This window comes from Babylonia areolata, chromosome 26, assembly GCF_041734735.1.
Source record: "Babylonia areolata isolate BAREFJ2019XMU chromosome 26, ASM4173473v1, whole genome shotgun sequence".
Lineage (NCBI taxonomy): Eukaryota > Metazoa > Mollusca > Gastropoda > Neogastropoda > Buccinidae > Babylonia > Babylonia areolata.
In genome coordinates this window covers 30,341,129-30,356,420 of record NC_134901.1, presented here as the reverse complement: position 1 = coordinate 30,356,420, position 15,292 = coordinate 30,341,129, and the positions used below count along the sequence as shown (strand labels likewise).

At 39.8% G+C, this 15,292-nt stretch overlaps 2 protein-coding genes across 3 annotated transcripts in view; one reads left to right on the top strand and one right to left on the bottom strand.

The window, feature by feature from the left end:
* LOC143300462 (fatty acid 2-hydroxylase-like) overlaps positions 1–5,726 on the top strand; it is a 55,431-nt gene extending 49,705 nt beyond the window's left edge. Inside the window, exons 4-6 of the mRNA XM_076614159.1 lie at positions 758–924; positions 3,204–3,453; positions 5,306–5,726. Coding sequence (XP_076470274.1) covers positions 758–924; positions 3,204–3,453; positions 5,306–5,370 — 482 coding nt within the window. The 3' untranslated portion in view covers positions 5,371–5,726. The remainder of the gene's footprint in view (positions 1–757; positions 925–3,203; positions 3,454–5,305) is intronic.
* A 7,906-nt stretch (positions 5,727–13,632) lies between these two features.
* The window catches only part of LOC143300574 (bystin-like), a 32,031-nt gene continuing 30,371 nt past the window's right edge, over positions 13,633–15,292 (bottom strand). For both annotated transcript variants that reach the window (XM_076614344.1, XM_076614345.1), the window contains exon 11: positions 13,633–14,092. In XM_076614344.1, the coding sequence (XP_076470459.1) occupies positions 13,879–14,092 (214 nt within the window). In that variant the 3' untranslated portion in view covers positions 13,633–13,878. The remainder of the gene's footprint in view (positions 14,093–15,292) is intronic.

Sequence of the window (15,292 nt, the reverse complement as noted above, 5' to 3'; positions counted from 1 at the left end):
TTACCCTGATTATTGAATAAATCGATAGTGGCTGTTGGTATGAACTGTTGTGTAGATGTGAGTGACAGCAGGATGGTATGATGATGATAACCATGTGGTGTGATGTGATGTGGGTAGAGGTGAGTGACAGCAGGGTGGTATGATAACCATGTGATGTGATGTGATGTGATGTGATGTGGGCAGATCTCAGGGTGACAGCAGGGTGGCATGATAACCATGTGGTGTGATGTGATGTGATGTGATGTGGGCAGATCTCAGGGTGACAGCAGGGTGGTATGATAACCATGTGGTGTGATGTGATGTGATGTGATGTGATGTGGGCAGATCTCAGGGTGACAGCAGGGTGGTATGATAACCATGTGATGTGATGTGATGTGGGCAGATCTCAGGGTGACAGCAGGGTGATATGATAACCATGTGGTGTGATGTGATGTGATGTGGTGTGATGTGATGTGATGTGATGTGGGCAGATCTCAGGGTGACAGCAGGGTGATATGATAACCATGTGGTGTGATGTGATGTGATGTGGTGTGATGTGATGTGGGCAGATCTCAGGGTGACAGCAGGGTGATATGATAACCATGTGGTGTGATGTGATGTGATGTGGTGTGATGTGATGTGATGTGGGCAGATCTCAGGGTGACAGCAGGGTGGTATGATAACCATGTGATGTGATGTGATGTGGGCAGATCTCAGGGTGACAGCAGGGTGGCATGATAACCATGTGGTGTGATGTGATGTGATGTGATGTGGGCAGATCTCAGGGTGACAGCAGGGTGGCTACCCATCCTGGTGGTGGTTGGCGTGGTGCTGTGGACTTTCTGTGAGTACGCCTTCCACCGCTGGCTGTTCCACATGACACCCCCCTCCTCCTCCACCTTTTTTCTTCTGCTGCACTTCCTCCTCCATGGACATCATCACAAGGTGAACATAAGCCTCACGGACATAACTGAACATAAACCTGACATCATCACAAGGTGAACATAAACCTCACGGACATAACTGAACATAAACCTGACATCACCACAAGGTGAGCATAAACCTCACGGACATAACTGAACATAAACCTGACATCACAAGGTGAACATAAACCTCACGGACATAACTGAACATAAACCTCGCTGACATTACTACAATGTGAACATAAACCTCAATGACATCACCACAAGCCGAACATAAACATCAGACATCACTGAACATAAACCTCACTGACATCACCATGAACCTCAACCTCACTGACATAACCCCAAGGTGAACATAAACCTCACGGACATCACTGACCATGAACCTCATTGGCATCACCACAAGGTGAACATAAACCTCACCGATATCACAAGAACATAAACCTCACTGACGTTACTGAACATAAACCTCACTGACATCACTGAACATAAACCTCACTAACATCACTGAACAAACAACTCACTGACTTCACTGCAAGGTGAACATAAACCCGACTGACATCACTGAACATAAATGTCACTAACATAAACCTCACTGATATCACCACAAGGCGAACATAAACCCCACTGACACCACCATGAACATAAACCTCACTGACGTCACTGAACATAAAGCTCTCTGACATTACCACAAGGTGAATATAAACCTCATTGACACCACTGAACATAAACCTCACTGACATCACCACAAAGTGAACATAAACCCCACTGACACCACTGAGCATAAACCTCACTGACATCACAAAGTGAACATAAACCCCACTGACACCACTGAACATAAACCTCACTGACATCATCACAAAGTGAACATAAACCCCACTGACACCACTGAGCATAAACCTCACTGACATCACAAAGTGAACATAAACCCCACTGACACCACTGAACATAAACCTCACTGACATCATCACAAAGTGAACATAAACCCCACTGATACCATTGAACATAAACTCACTACATCACCCCCAAGGTGAACATAAACCTCACAGACATCACTGAACATAAACATCATGACATCACCATAAGGTGAAGATAAACTTCATGAACATCACCACAAGGTGAACATAAATCACTGAAATCACTGAACATAAACCTCACTGACTGAATATAGACCTCACGGACATTGCCACAAGGTGAACATAAACCACTGAAATCACTGAACATAAACCTCACTGACTGAATATAGACCTCACGGACATTGCCACAAGGTGAACATAAACCACTGAAATCACTGAACATAAACCTCACTGACTGAATATAGGCCTCACGGACATTGCCACAAGGTGAACATAAACCACTGAAATCACTGAACATAAACCTCACTGACTGAATATAGACCTCACGGACATTGCCACAAGGTGAACATAAACCACTGAAATCACTGAACATAAACCTCACTGACTGAATATAGACCTCACGGACATTGCCACAAGGTGAACATAAACCACTGAAATCACTGAACATAAACCTCACTGACTGAATATAGACCTCACGGACATTGCCACAAGGTGAACATAAACCACTGAAATCACTGAACATAAACCTCACTGACTGAATATAGGCCTCACGGACATTGCCACAAGGTGAACATAAACCACTGAAATCACTGAACATAAACCTCACTGACTGAATATAGACCTCACGGACATTGCCACAAGGTGAACATAAACCTCATGGACATCACAAGGTGAACATAATGTATGGACATACTTTATACTTACACAGAAATAACTTTGTTGAAATGTATGACATACTTTATACTTACACAGAAATAACTTTGTTGAAATGTATAATGACATACTTTATACTTACACAGAAATAACTTTGTTGAAATGTATGACATACTTTATACTTACACAGAAATAACCTTGTTGAAATGTATATGGACATACTTTATACTTGCACAGCAATAACTTGGTTGAAATGTATAAGGACATACAATACACTTTCATAGATTTAACTTGGTTGAAATGTATAAAGACTTACTACATACTTTCACAGCATTAACTTGGTTGAAATGTATAAGGACTTACAATATTATACTTACGGCATTAACTTGGTTGAAATGTATTATAACGTACTATATACTTTCACAGCAATAACGTGGTTGAAATGTATATGGACATACTTTATACTCGTATTTACACAGCAATAACCTTGTTGAAATGTATAAGGACAAACTATATACCTACACAGCAATAATATAGTTAGTTAAAGAAGCCTCTTGATGTCGTCTCCCAGGCTCCCATGGACAGTTCACGGCTGGTGTTTCCCCCGGTGCCGGCCTCTGTCCTGGGCGGGGTGATCTTCTGCGTGTACAGCATCTTTGTCCCGAGGGCTGTGGCCGAGGCTCTGTTTGCAGGCACAGTGATGGGCTACATGGCCTATGACCTCACCCACTATTACATCCACCATGGTTCCCCCACCTCCCCTTACTTCGCCCGCCTGAAACGGTACCACGTCAAGCATCACTTTCAGCACCAACAGCTGGGTAGGCTTTGCTGGTTTTTGTTCTGTTGTTTGCAGCTGTCCCATCTCCTGAGCATAAACTCTGTGCCGGTGATTCTGCACCAAGAGACGCCAACTGTTATAGTTTCACCGTATTTTGTTATGCTTGTTTGCAGTTTCTTCCATTGTTAGGTCAATGTCAAAATTGTTCCATGGAGTTCATTTTTGACTAGATAGCGTACTTTCCTGTCATAATATTACACAGACACTTTAGACCTATCGATCATGAGGCCAGGGTAGTCACTTCTAACCTTGGTCTCACTTGGTGATGCTTCACCTAATTGCATGCGTGTTTACATTGAAACAGCATTGAGTGGACCAATCAGCTTAGTCGTAGCAGTTACACTGTGTTGCAGGTACATGCAAGTGATGTATGCCTTCTAGATGAAATGTTCGTTTGCTGATGTGGCTCGGAGTCCGAGTGTTCCTTCAAAATTCAAAATGTTCCTACCAGATTTCCTGATTGATCCTATACCCTACAAACACTTGACAGGGGCTGGCATCTCTGTGCACTGCTGAACGCCATTACCTCTGTGTTGGTGATACTGCACTGCTGAACGGCATTACCTCTGTTGGTGATACTGCACTGCTGAACGGCATTACCTCTGTGTTGGTGATACTGCACTGCTGAACGGCATTACCTCTGTGTTGGTAATACTGCACTGCTGAACGGCATTACCTCTGTGTTGGTGATACTGCACTACTGAACGGCATTACCTCTGTGTTGGTAATACTGCACTGCTGAACGGCATTACCTCTGTGTTGGTGATACTGCACTACTGAACGGCATTACCTCTGTGCCGAGATGCTCTTGTACCCATGTGCTTAATCATTTTGTTCTGTTTCTACCCAGGATCTTCAGATTTAAAGTCAAACGCTTTAACCATTTGGCTGTTGTAGCCATGTGCTTAACCATTTGGCTGTTGTAGCCATGTGCTTAACCATTTGGCTGTTGTTGCCATATGCTTAACCATTTGGCTGTTGTTGCCATGTGCTTAACCATTTGGCTGTTGTAGCCATGTGCTTAACCATTTGGCTGTTGTAGCCATGTGCTTAACCATTTGGCTGTTGTTGCCATATGCTTAACCATTTGGCTGTTGTTGCCATGTGCTTAACCATTTGGCTGTTGTTGCCATGTGCTTAACCATTTGGCTGTTGTTGCCATGTGCTTAACCATTTGGCTGTTGTTGCCATGTGCTTAACCATTTGGCTGTTGTAGCCATGTGCTTAACCATTTGGCTGTTGTTGCCATGTGCTTAACCATTTGGCTGTTGTAGCCATGTGCTTAACCATTTGGCTGTTGTAGCCATGTGCTTAACCATTTGGCTGTTGTTGCCATATGCTTAACCATTTGGCTGTTGTTGCCATATGCTTAACCATTTGGCTGTTGTAGCCATGTGCTTAACCATTTGGCTGTTGTAGCCATGTGCTTAACCATTTGGCTGTTGTAGCCATGTGCTTAACCATTTGGCTGTTGTTGCCATGTGCTTAACCATTTGGCTGTTGTTGCCATGTGCTTAACCATTTGGCTGTTGTTGCCATGTGCTTAACCATTTGGCTGTTGTTGCCATGTGCTTAACCATTTGGCTGTTGTTGCCATGTGCTTAACCATTTGGCTGTTGTAGCCATGTGCTTAACCATTTGGCTGTTGTTGCCATATGCTTAACCATTTGGCTGTTGTTGCCATGTGCTTAACCATTTGGCTGTTGTTGCCATATGCTTAACCATTTGGCTGTTGTTGCCATATGCTTAACCATTTGGCTGTTGTTGCCATGTGCTTAACCATTTGGCTGTTGTTGCCATGTGTTAATCACTTTGTTGTGTGTTGTTTGCAGGGTTTGGGATCTCCAGCAAGCTGTGGGACTACCCGTTTGGCACTCTGATTCCAGACACTGACTGACGTCTGGCTGATGTGTCTGAGTTGTCATTTACCGCTTATTTCCTTTGATCAGTATGTCTTGATATTAATGGTGTGTATTTATTTTTCTGTTCCATGGTTCAAGTCAATGTTTTTCAGCATGTTACAGAATTTTCTTTCTCGCTGTGATCACTAATTAATATGAGAAGTGTTGCACTGTGTCAGGTTTTTATATTCTCTGTGATTTTATTATCCCATTTATTGGTCTGTTTTTTTCTTCATATACAAAATAGCATGCGTTGTTTTCATGCAGTGATCAGTGAATTATGTATCTAAGTCTTTCGCTGTGTGTTTGTAATACTTTGTTGGCTTTTGTCTCTTTGTAATGCAAAAGCAGGCAGTGTTTTTATATATATATATATATATATATATATATATATATATATATATACACACACACATATATATATATATATATATATATATATATATATATATATATATATATAGAGAGAGAGAGAGAGAGAGAGAGAGAGAGTTTCTACACACTCAGTGTTGTGTACATTTGTCACATGTCTGTTTTCTTTAAAAAGTGTATTTTTGATCCACAGGAATTATACATGCTGCTAAATATATTTACCATGTATTCATATGTTTGAAAAGGTGTGTATACCAGACTTTAAAGTGCTTTTGTTAAAAGTTCCATTATCATTTATCATGAGTTGATTTTTGGTCACTATTTTATATCGGTAATATTTATGATTTTTGGTTACTATTTTGTATCAGTAATATTTGTGATTTTTTTGGTAACTAAATATTTTGTTTGTAATATTTGATTTTTTGGTCACCATTTTTTATCTGTAATATTTCAGAACTTTTGGTCACTATTATTTATCAGTAATATTTCTCATCTTTGGTCACTATTTTAATCAGTAATATTTCAGATTTTTTGGTCACTATTATTTATCAGTAATATCCCCAATGGGTGTTTGTGACAGAAACCACGTTTATTGCCCCTGCTGCAGAGGAATCATTCAAGGGGATGAACCTTCACGCAAAATATCGTGCTTTCATTGTTCCTGAAGCAATAGGCACGAGCTGCCACACAAAATACTGTGCTTTCATCGTGTTCTTGAAGCAATAGTAAAGCTTTGGGATTTTTTAGGTTGGTTTTTTAAAATTTTTAATTTGAGGTTTTTTTGTTTTGTTTTAAAAAAAACCTGAATGAACACTTGCCTTGATAATTGATCAACACTGAAGTCACATTGATTATTGATCAGCATGGTGAAGTCACGTTGATTATTGATCAGCACTGTGAAGTCACATTGATTATTGATCATGGTGAAGTCACATTAATTATTGATCAGCACTGTGAAGTCACATTATTGATCATCATTGTGAAGTCACATTATTGATCATCATTGTGAAGTCACATTACTGATCAGCACTGTGAAGTCACATTGATTATTGATCATCATGGTGAAGTCACATTGATTATTGATCATCATGGTGAAGTCACATTGATTATTGATCAGCACTGTGAAGTCACATTGATTATTGATCATCATGGTGAAGTCATATTGATTATTGATCAGCACTGTGAAATCACATTGATTATTGATCATCATGGTGAAGTCACATTGATTATTGATCAGCACTGTGAAGTCACATTGATTATTGATCAGCACTGTGAAATCACATTGATTATTGATCATCATGGTGAAGTCAGTGATTATTGATCAGCACTGTGAAGTCACATTGATTATTGATCATGGTGAAGTCATATTGATTATTGATCATCATGGTGAAGTCACATTGATAATTGATCATCAGGGTGAAGTCACATTGATTATTGATCATCATGGTGATCATCATGGTGAAGTCACATTGATTATTGATCAGCACTGTGAAGTCACATTGATTATTGATCATGGTGAAGTCACATTGATTATTGATCATCATGTTTAAGTGACAGTTTACAGACTGCATCTTGAATGAAATCCACATCAATGAGAATGTTTCCTTCCTCTGTTCAACAAAAGTTATCTGCAGTGCAAATGCCCATGTGATTGCTCTCATACATACAGCAAAAGTTTTTTTTGCAGTGCACATGCTTTTTTTTTGCCCGTGTGAATGTTCTTTGACATGTGCAAGAAGGAAAAGCTCTGTAATGCTGGTATGACCAGATTTGGTCCAGTGTTGTGGGTTATGTTTTACCACAAAACATGTAAAAATCTTTTTAAAGTTATGAAAATGGAGATATTAGCACGTTTCTGTTGTGGTTTTGTGTATTGGCGTATCTTCAGCAGCAGTGCTCTGATTGCTTTGGGAAGGGTACACATATCAGTGCATATTGTTTATGATCCAAATGACCTGTTGCAAGTGTGATGATTTAGAGCGCTCAGATGTAATGAGTCCCCCTCCCTCTACTTGTGGAGAAAAGCCTTCAGATTCCATATTTATGAAAGGATCAGGTGTTACATGAAACCATCCTACATATCACTATCAGGTGGGTAAAAGCTAATCCATATGTGATGGTGAGTGAGTTTATGAAAAATGGATTTAAATAACTGGACTTTTTTCTCCAGTTGTACTATTGTACGATGTGTTGAAAGGGGCTGGTTTACAAGAATGTCCTTGCTCTTAGCTCTGCTGTTAATGCATATATGTTGTACATTCCAGTTTGTAATGTGATAATTGTGTATGACTATTGCAACCTCTCATTCCATTGGCATTGAATCCTTGGTAAATAGTGTGTGTTTGGGTGCTGCATTTGTTTTAACAGGGAAACTTCTTGGATGTTACAGTAATGTTAGTGATCTTTCTTAGGGTTAATGGAGTGCTGTTATCAGTAGCATCCCAGCCCTCTAGAAATTGTGCGCTAGAAATGGCTGAATTTCTTTGATTAAAAACAACAATGAATACAGAAATAATGATAGTGATAATGTTGATGACAAATAAAATGACAAAGAGATTAGTACCAGTAATATGGAAAGAAGAGGACAAAGTGATAAGTAACAGTAATATGGAAATGAATCGACAAAGTGTTTAGTACCAGTAATATTGAAAGAAAATTAAAAAAGTGATTAGTACCAGTAATATGGAAAAGACAAAGTGATTAGTACCAGTAATATGAAAAGAAATCAACAGAGGCTGCATATAACATTACAATGACCTGTATGCTATAATTACTACTTACAGCAGAAATTCAGCTGAATACAAACTATTAACAGGAGATGACCATAGATCTGGTTTGGGTTTGTTTTTGTTTTTTAAGTTTTTCATTTGATCTTGGATTATTAACAAGATCCACAGAGTAATTACTGTATAGTGAACAACAGGCTTGAATGGTTGAATAACCCATGCCCCAGAACAGAATGTTGTGATGATGGCAAGTTTCTGGGATCAAGGATAGTTGTGGAGGTCCTTGGTGACAGGCTCTAGTGGCTGTGCAGGCCCATTCAGTGACACTCCCTGGCACACAGAGGGCAAGGAAATCTGCAGGACTTTCTTCTTGCCTGCATGATGTTGGTTTTTCTCACCAGTGCTATGTAGGTTTACATTGAAGATCAGTGCAAGCAAACCAGTCCCACTCCATAGGCCAGGTGGACTGAGATGGTTGTGACTACCACAGGGCTGTGAGTTTGACACCAAACTGACCTGTCCTGGCTTCTGGCTCAAAAACCTTCCCCAGAGGCATGATGCCATAACCCAGGCAGGGGTTCAGCTTCCAGAAGCTCTCACCATGTCCATGGACTAGGGTCTTTACATGTGGAGGCTGCCCAGCACTCCTTTGCACTTTGTGGGTGTTACGTCAGACCTGTCCTTGATGGATTGCCTGTGATGGCTAACAAGCACCACCTACCATGGTTTGTTGAATTGTCCTAGAATGGCTGCCATATCATGGCTAACAAGCCCGGCCTGCCCACTCAGTTATACCACCAGACACTGGGTAGCACCAAGACATTGCGAACCCGGCAACCCCTGCTGAAGGTGTTGCTTTTTTTGTCACAGTAGATTTATCTGTGTGAAATTTGGGCTGCTCTCCCCAGGGAGAGGTTTCAGTTTCAGTAGCTCAAGGAGGCGTCACTGCGTTCGGACAAATCCATATACACTACACCACATCTTCCAAGCAGATGCCTGACCAGCAGCGTAACCCAACGTGCTTAGTCAGGCCTTGAGAAAAAAAAAAATGTTGATGAAAGTTGTCTTTTCCAAGTGGGGATAGTATTTACACTAACCCAGCCCTGACATCCCAACAGGAAGGTATCCCACACTGTGTACAGCACTGAGGACAGAATAAATAAGTCCTTATTAAGATTCACAAAATGTCTATTATGATTCACAAATGTCTTTATTATGTTTTGAAACTGTCTTTATTATGTTTTGCAAACTGTTTTTATTATGATTCACAAACTTCGCAAGACTGAAGTGTGATATACATGCTTGCACAGTTATGCATGACAGTTATCACTGTTTAATGAAAAATAAATCTTTATTATTAACAAACTTATGCAAGACTGAAGTTTAATATATATATGCTTGCACAGTTACACATGGCAGTTGTTATGTTTTATGAAAAATAAGTCTTTATTATCATTCATAAACTTATGCAAGACTGAAGTTTGATATACATGCTTGCACAGTTACGCATTGCAGTTAATGTTTAATGAAATATAATGAACAAGATTATAAAGCAACAAAAAAAAATGTCTATATTGATTTCTTCCCCCGGTGTTGGATTGAGTTCAGCACTTGTAATAAAGATGTGCTGTGCTTAAGATGGTTTTTTTTCATAATTTGTATTGGTCAAGCTTTAATACAGTAGTTGTAAATAAATGGGATGGTTATTTTTTCATACTTTTGTATTGTTAAAGCTTTAAATGTTGCAAAGAAATGGGGTGGTTTGTCTTTTCATTATTGTCGTCATTGTTACTGCTGATATATGATTTGGTTTGATTTGGCAGCTTCAGTTTTGGGCTTTTCTGATGTGTTTTTTTCCGTTGGGTTTGGTGATGACACCGAAAGGTTCACAGCCTGCCAAGAAGTGCAGTTGTAATGTCTCCTCTAACTTGTCTAAATTGTGTTTTTATGCAGTACTTTGGTGATTTTATACTAGACAGAAACGGCTATCTGTCCTGCAGTTAATTTTTTTTGTTTTATTATTTATCTAATGAAGGTGCCCATGGTTTATCTTCTGTTTGCCCGTCTTTTATTTTTATCATTTATTTTTGTTATTCCCTTTCATCTGTCTTGTAGTGTTGCTGGTTGGTGTACATGTTCACTGATTGCTTGTTTCTTTATTATTTTTTGTTTATTTTTGCCATAGGACTTCCTAATCAAAGTGCATGCAAGAAATACTGAGGGACACCTGTTTAATTTATTCCTTCCTTTTTTTTTTAAATTTTTTTTTTTACTGACCATAAATTATTGTAAATGAACCCGACATTGTGCCCTTTTTAGCCATTAATTGGTCAGAACATGCATTGTACTAAACTTGTGATTTGACATAATCAATGAAGAATTTAGAATGAAGAAAGGACCGCTGCATGTCATCTTTGACAAGCTGAAAGTAAACAAGTTATCATTTATGTGGACACCCAGTGATGATTTTTTTTTTTTTTTTGGACAAGTTCATACATGAACGAAGCAGTTAATTTCTCAGTATTTGAGTTTGGTATTGAAGAGGTTTTAGCATTTGCCTGCATACAAATGTTTTACAACAGACCTGGTTTTGTGCTTGCTTCCTAGACATGTTGGAATTAACTAAGGTTATCTTTCCCTTCTTGTGGTTGGGTGGTGCTATACAGGTGTTCCTTTGTTGTTGGGTTGTTTTTGTTTTGAGAGGGGGTGAAGTGGGGGGTAGGGGGGGTGGGGGGGGGTTGGAAGATTTTTTTCTTTCCATCAGGTGTGTCATCTCCCACCTCCCCCACCATTCTCCCTCCCATGCACCAACTGATTGCTTCCCTTGTTCTGTGCATGTTTGGTTTGTGGTCTGTGTGGATTATTTGGGTGCCTGGTTTGTGATGCAAGAGCATTGTGTCCTGGTGTGTGCTCAAATATGTCCTTATTTCTACTTTGTTTTAAATTGACAGTTATGTTTCTGTTACATTTTTCAGCATCTTTAAATTGCACAAAATAATATGGATTTTTGTCTGAAGGGTAGAGTAGGTGTGGGTGGGAACTGTCATTCTTTTTTGTTTGTTGGAAACGTAGTTTTTAACGTTTGAGGCACCAGGTTTACACGTTGCTTGTGTGCAATTGTTGTTTCCTGATGAGTTATTTAATATCTGCAGTTTTTCTTCCTGACCTTTTTTTCCTTGTTCTGTTAATTTTTGGGGGTGGGCTATGGATGTGATTTATGATCTTGAAAACTGGTTCAGAATATTGTCATGCTCATGAGTTGTTACATATTATATTTATCAGTATATAATATTCTCCAGATCAGACTATCAACATTACAGCAAATCTAAATGTCTTGACACTTCTGCCTCCTTATATAATTTTCAGGTGTTTTTTTTTTTGTTTTGGGGGGTTTTTTGGCGTTTTTTCAGTGATCGATTTGGCCTTAGTGGTCGGTGAGGCTCTAAGCACCATCATTTGATTTGAATGATCTATTTTCTCATGGTCTTTTGTAGAACATTTAGGAAACTTTTGCACTCATTCAAAATAGTTTTTCATTTCAGACTCACCACCGTATGTTGTGCCAGTGACAGACATGTGGCTTTGTCTTTCAGGTGTATGTATGTATGCTTGTTCACACACATCCACACCCAAAGCTGCTTGTTTCAAAAAGATATTTTTCAGGATGAAATGTAAAGTGTGCATGGTCTATTCTGAGCACTTTACATATATATAAATAATATATATATATATATATATATATATATATATATATAACATATGCAATATTGTTGCCATTTTTTCACGTGATCACCTTGCTCTCTACATTTGTGATAAAGGTTATAGTGGGAAATATACCTGTAGCTGTTGTGGTGCTTGTTTTTTTTCTTGGTGGTGCTTTGTTTTATTATAGCTGTATTCTTGGAGTTGTAGGAAGTGGAGATCACATGAACGTAATGTGTAACAAACTCTTAAATTAAAAAAAAAAAATTTATACTCGCTGGCATTTTCTGTGACTATTTTGATGCTTGTGTATGTGTGTAAGAAACTACGAATTTGTAAATGGTCTTTACTTTGGATACTAGGATCTGGATACTTCCCCACATAGCATGATCAAAATGGAGATTTGTGATGTCATTATATTTCTCTATGGATTTTGGTAAAAGGATCAGTTTACTGTCACCATGGTTGTTGTAGAACATGAAAAACTCGTTCCCTCCGATGCTGAATGTCATAATATCAAGGAAATAGCTATCGGTCAACAAGAATGACCAGCCTTGTTCTTTGGAGGGAAAATATATGAACATAAAAAATGGTATGAACATTGTATGAACATAACTGTCAGAGTTCAAGGCAGCAGACAGTGGCATATTCTGAACTTCAGGTGTCAACACTTCTGGAACAGCTTTGTATAGAGGATTATTCTTAACTTCCAAGATGTCAACACTTCAGGAATAGACAAATCCTTAGAGACACGACTCCATAATTGTTAAAGGAGATGGATTTTATCCCCTAAAACATGGTTACTTTGCTTTTAGAACTGCTGTGTTTACATGCATTATTTATGTATCTGCTTTTTGTGCTTTCTACACTTGTTCATGGCAGAGTTGAGAGGATATACAATGTGGGTTGCAGGGTGAGCGTTGAGGGGCTGTACAGTGTGGGTTGCAGGGAGAGAGTTGAGGGGCTGTACAGTGTGGGTTGCAGGGCGAGAGTTGAGGGGCTGTACAGTGTGGGTTGCAGGGCGAGAGTTGAGGGGCTGTACAGTGTGGGTTGCAGGGCGAGAGTTGAGGGGCTGTACAGTGTGGGTTGCAGGGAGAGAGTTGAGGGGCTGTACAGTGTGGGTTGCAGGGCGAGAGTTGAGGGGCTGTACAGTGTGGGTTGCAGGGCAAGAGTTGAGGGGCTGTACAGTGTGGGTTGCAGGGCGAGAGAGTTGAGGGGCTGTACAGTGTGGGTTGCAGGGAGAGAGAGTTGAGGGGCTGTACAGTGTGGGTTGCAGGGAGAGAGTTGAGGGGCTGTACAGTGTGGGTTGCAGGGAGAGAGTTGAGGGGCTGTACAGTGTGGGTTGCAGGGAGAGAGTTGAGGGGCTATCATCCACCACACGGGGCAGGGAAAAACAAAATCAATTTAAAGTCTGGAAATCCTGCAGTAGTGTTCCAATGCAACAAATCGACAGAAATGGAAGTTTCAAAAGGTCAGTCTTCCTCCTGCTTTATTCAGTTTCATGATTTCAAACATTATTTTCTTCATCTTTTGTTTCAATGTGATTCACAGTTTCTCTTTCAGACACTCCCATTCCCACAAACACATTTTGTCCAGACCACACACCTCAACCAACCTGTCAACCATCCCCAATGCACACACACACATTCAGTCCTCACATCATCTACCCAATACTGTCGAATCCAATCACATTTCACAGAACGTTCAATTCATCTCCATCCGAGTTGCCTGTCGTGTAGACACATGTGAATCCAGTTCCCGACGTACTTCAGGGGTGATCTCAGGGTGGAAGTGTTTGCCCATCAGCTTATAGAGCTCGTCTTTCTGGCCCTGGTAGAGGTCACCCTTGTAGCGCTGGGCAAAGGTCAGGAGGGCCTGGTGCCACAGCACCGGCATTTGTCGCTCGTCACGCATGAACCTGGAGCCACACACATGGGGAGGTGAGGAGGGGGTTCTTTAGGCTGCATTGGCAATCCACTGCCATGCATCTCATCTGTCATCTGCAGCCATTTCAATTCTACATCTCCAATTTTCAGTTTTTTTAGATATAATTTTCCTCCAAGTTTTAACATTTTTATTCTTTGTCTGAGTGTCAGGCATGATTTAGCTCCCTTTTGCACATTAAATAATAACTGACATACAGTGCACAAATGCACAAACCAACATAATGGTGCATAAAAAATGTCCCCTGCCTTGATGTGACCTGTCTCTTATACTCTGAAAATGACTGTACACCACTTCCCTTCACACAAAACAAAACCCTCTGCCTTGATGCTTTACTTCATGCGACCTTTCTCAAGAAATGAGTGCACACAGCACCCACCACAATGTAGGAAAAAGAATTCTGCTTAATACCCTGAAATTAGTAAAGAAGAAAAAAGCCCCCCAAAACATCCTCTACCCTGTTGATACTGATGTCAAGAAATGATCACACACAGTGTCCACGCTGTGGGCAGACAAAACTATTGCCTAATGTCTAGTTAACACCATCCCTGAAGACAGACCAGTGATCAGCAATGTTATCACTTCTTATAAGCGAGTCTTTATTTCTTATCAAAAGTGAGTCTTGTTTTACTAGCTAGTTTTTATTTTATAAACTTTCTCTATTTGTAATTTTTATTGACTCAGCAGTGATTTTTCATTTTATCTATTGCCTACTACTTTGAAATTTGTGTTCCCCTTTTCAGAAGACAAATAATTCATTGACATTATTATGTATTTCAAGAAAAGATTACACACAGCAGCCACCAGGCTCTATGGTAGGGGAAAGCCTAACACTGAAATCAGTGTTCCCCTTTATAGATAAAATAAACAAGAACAAAAACTCCCTTATTGATACATACCACAAGCAGGAATTACAGACAGCATCCACCACACTGAAGGAAAAAATGATTTCCTATTACTCTTTAAATTTGTACTCCTCTCCACAGAGGAAAAAAACCTGTTCCCCTTTACAGAGGGAGGGGGTCGGGGAACCAAAAAACTCTACTACTGTGACATACCTGGAGAAGTGATAACAGACAGCATTCACCACAATTTAAGATTAAACTATCGTCAAGTGCTCTTAAAACTAGTATTCCCCTTCACAGAAGGAAAACAAAAACAAAAAAAAAACTCC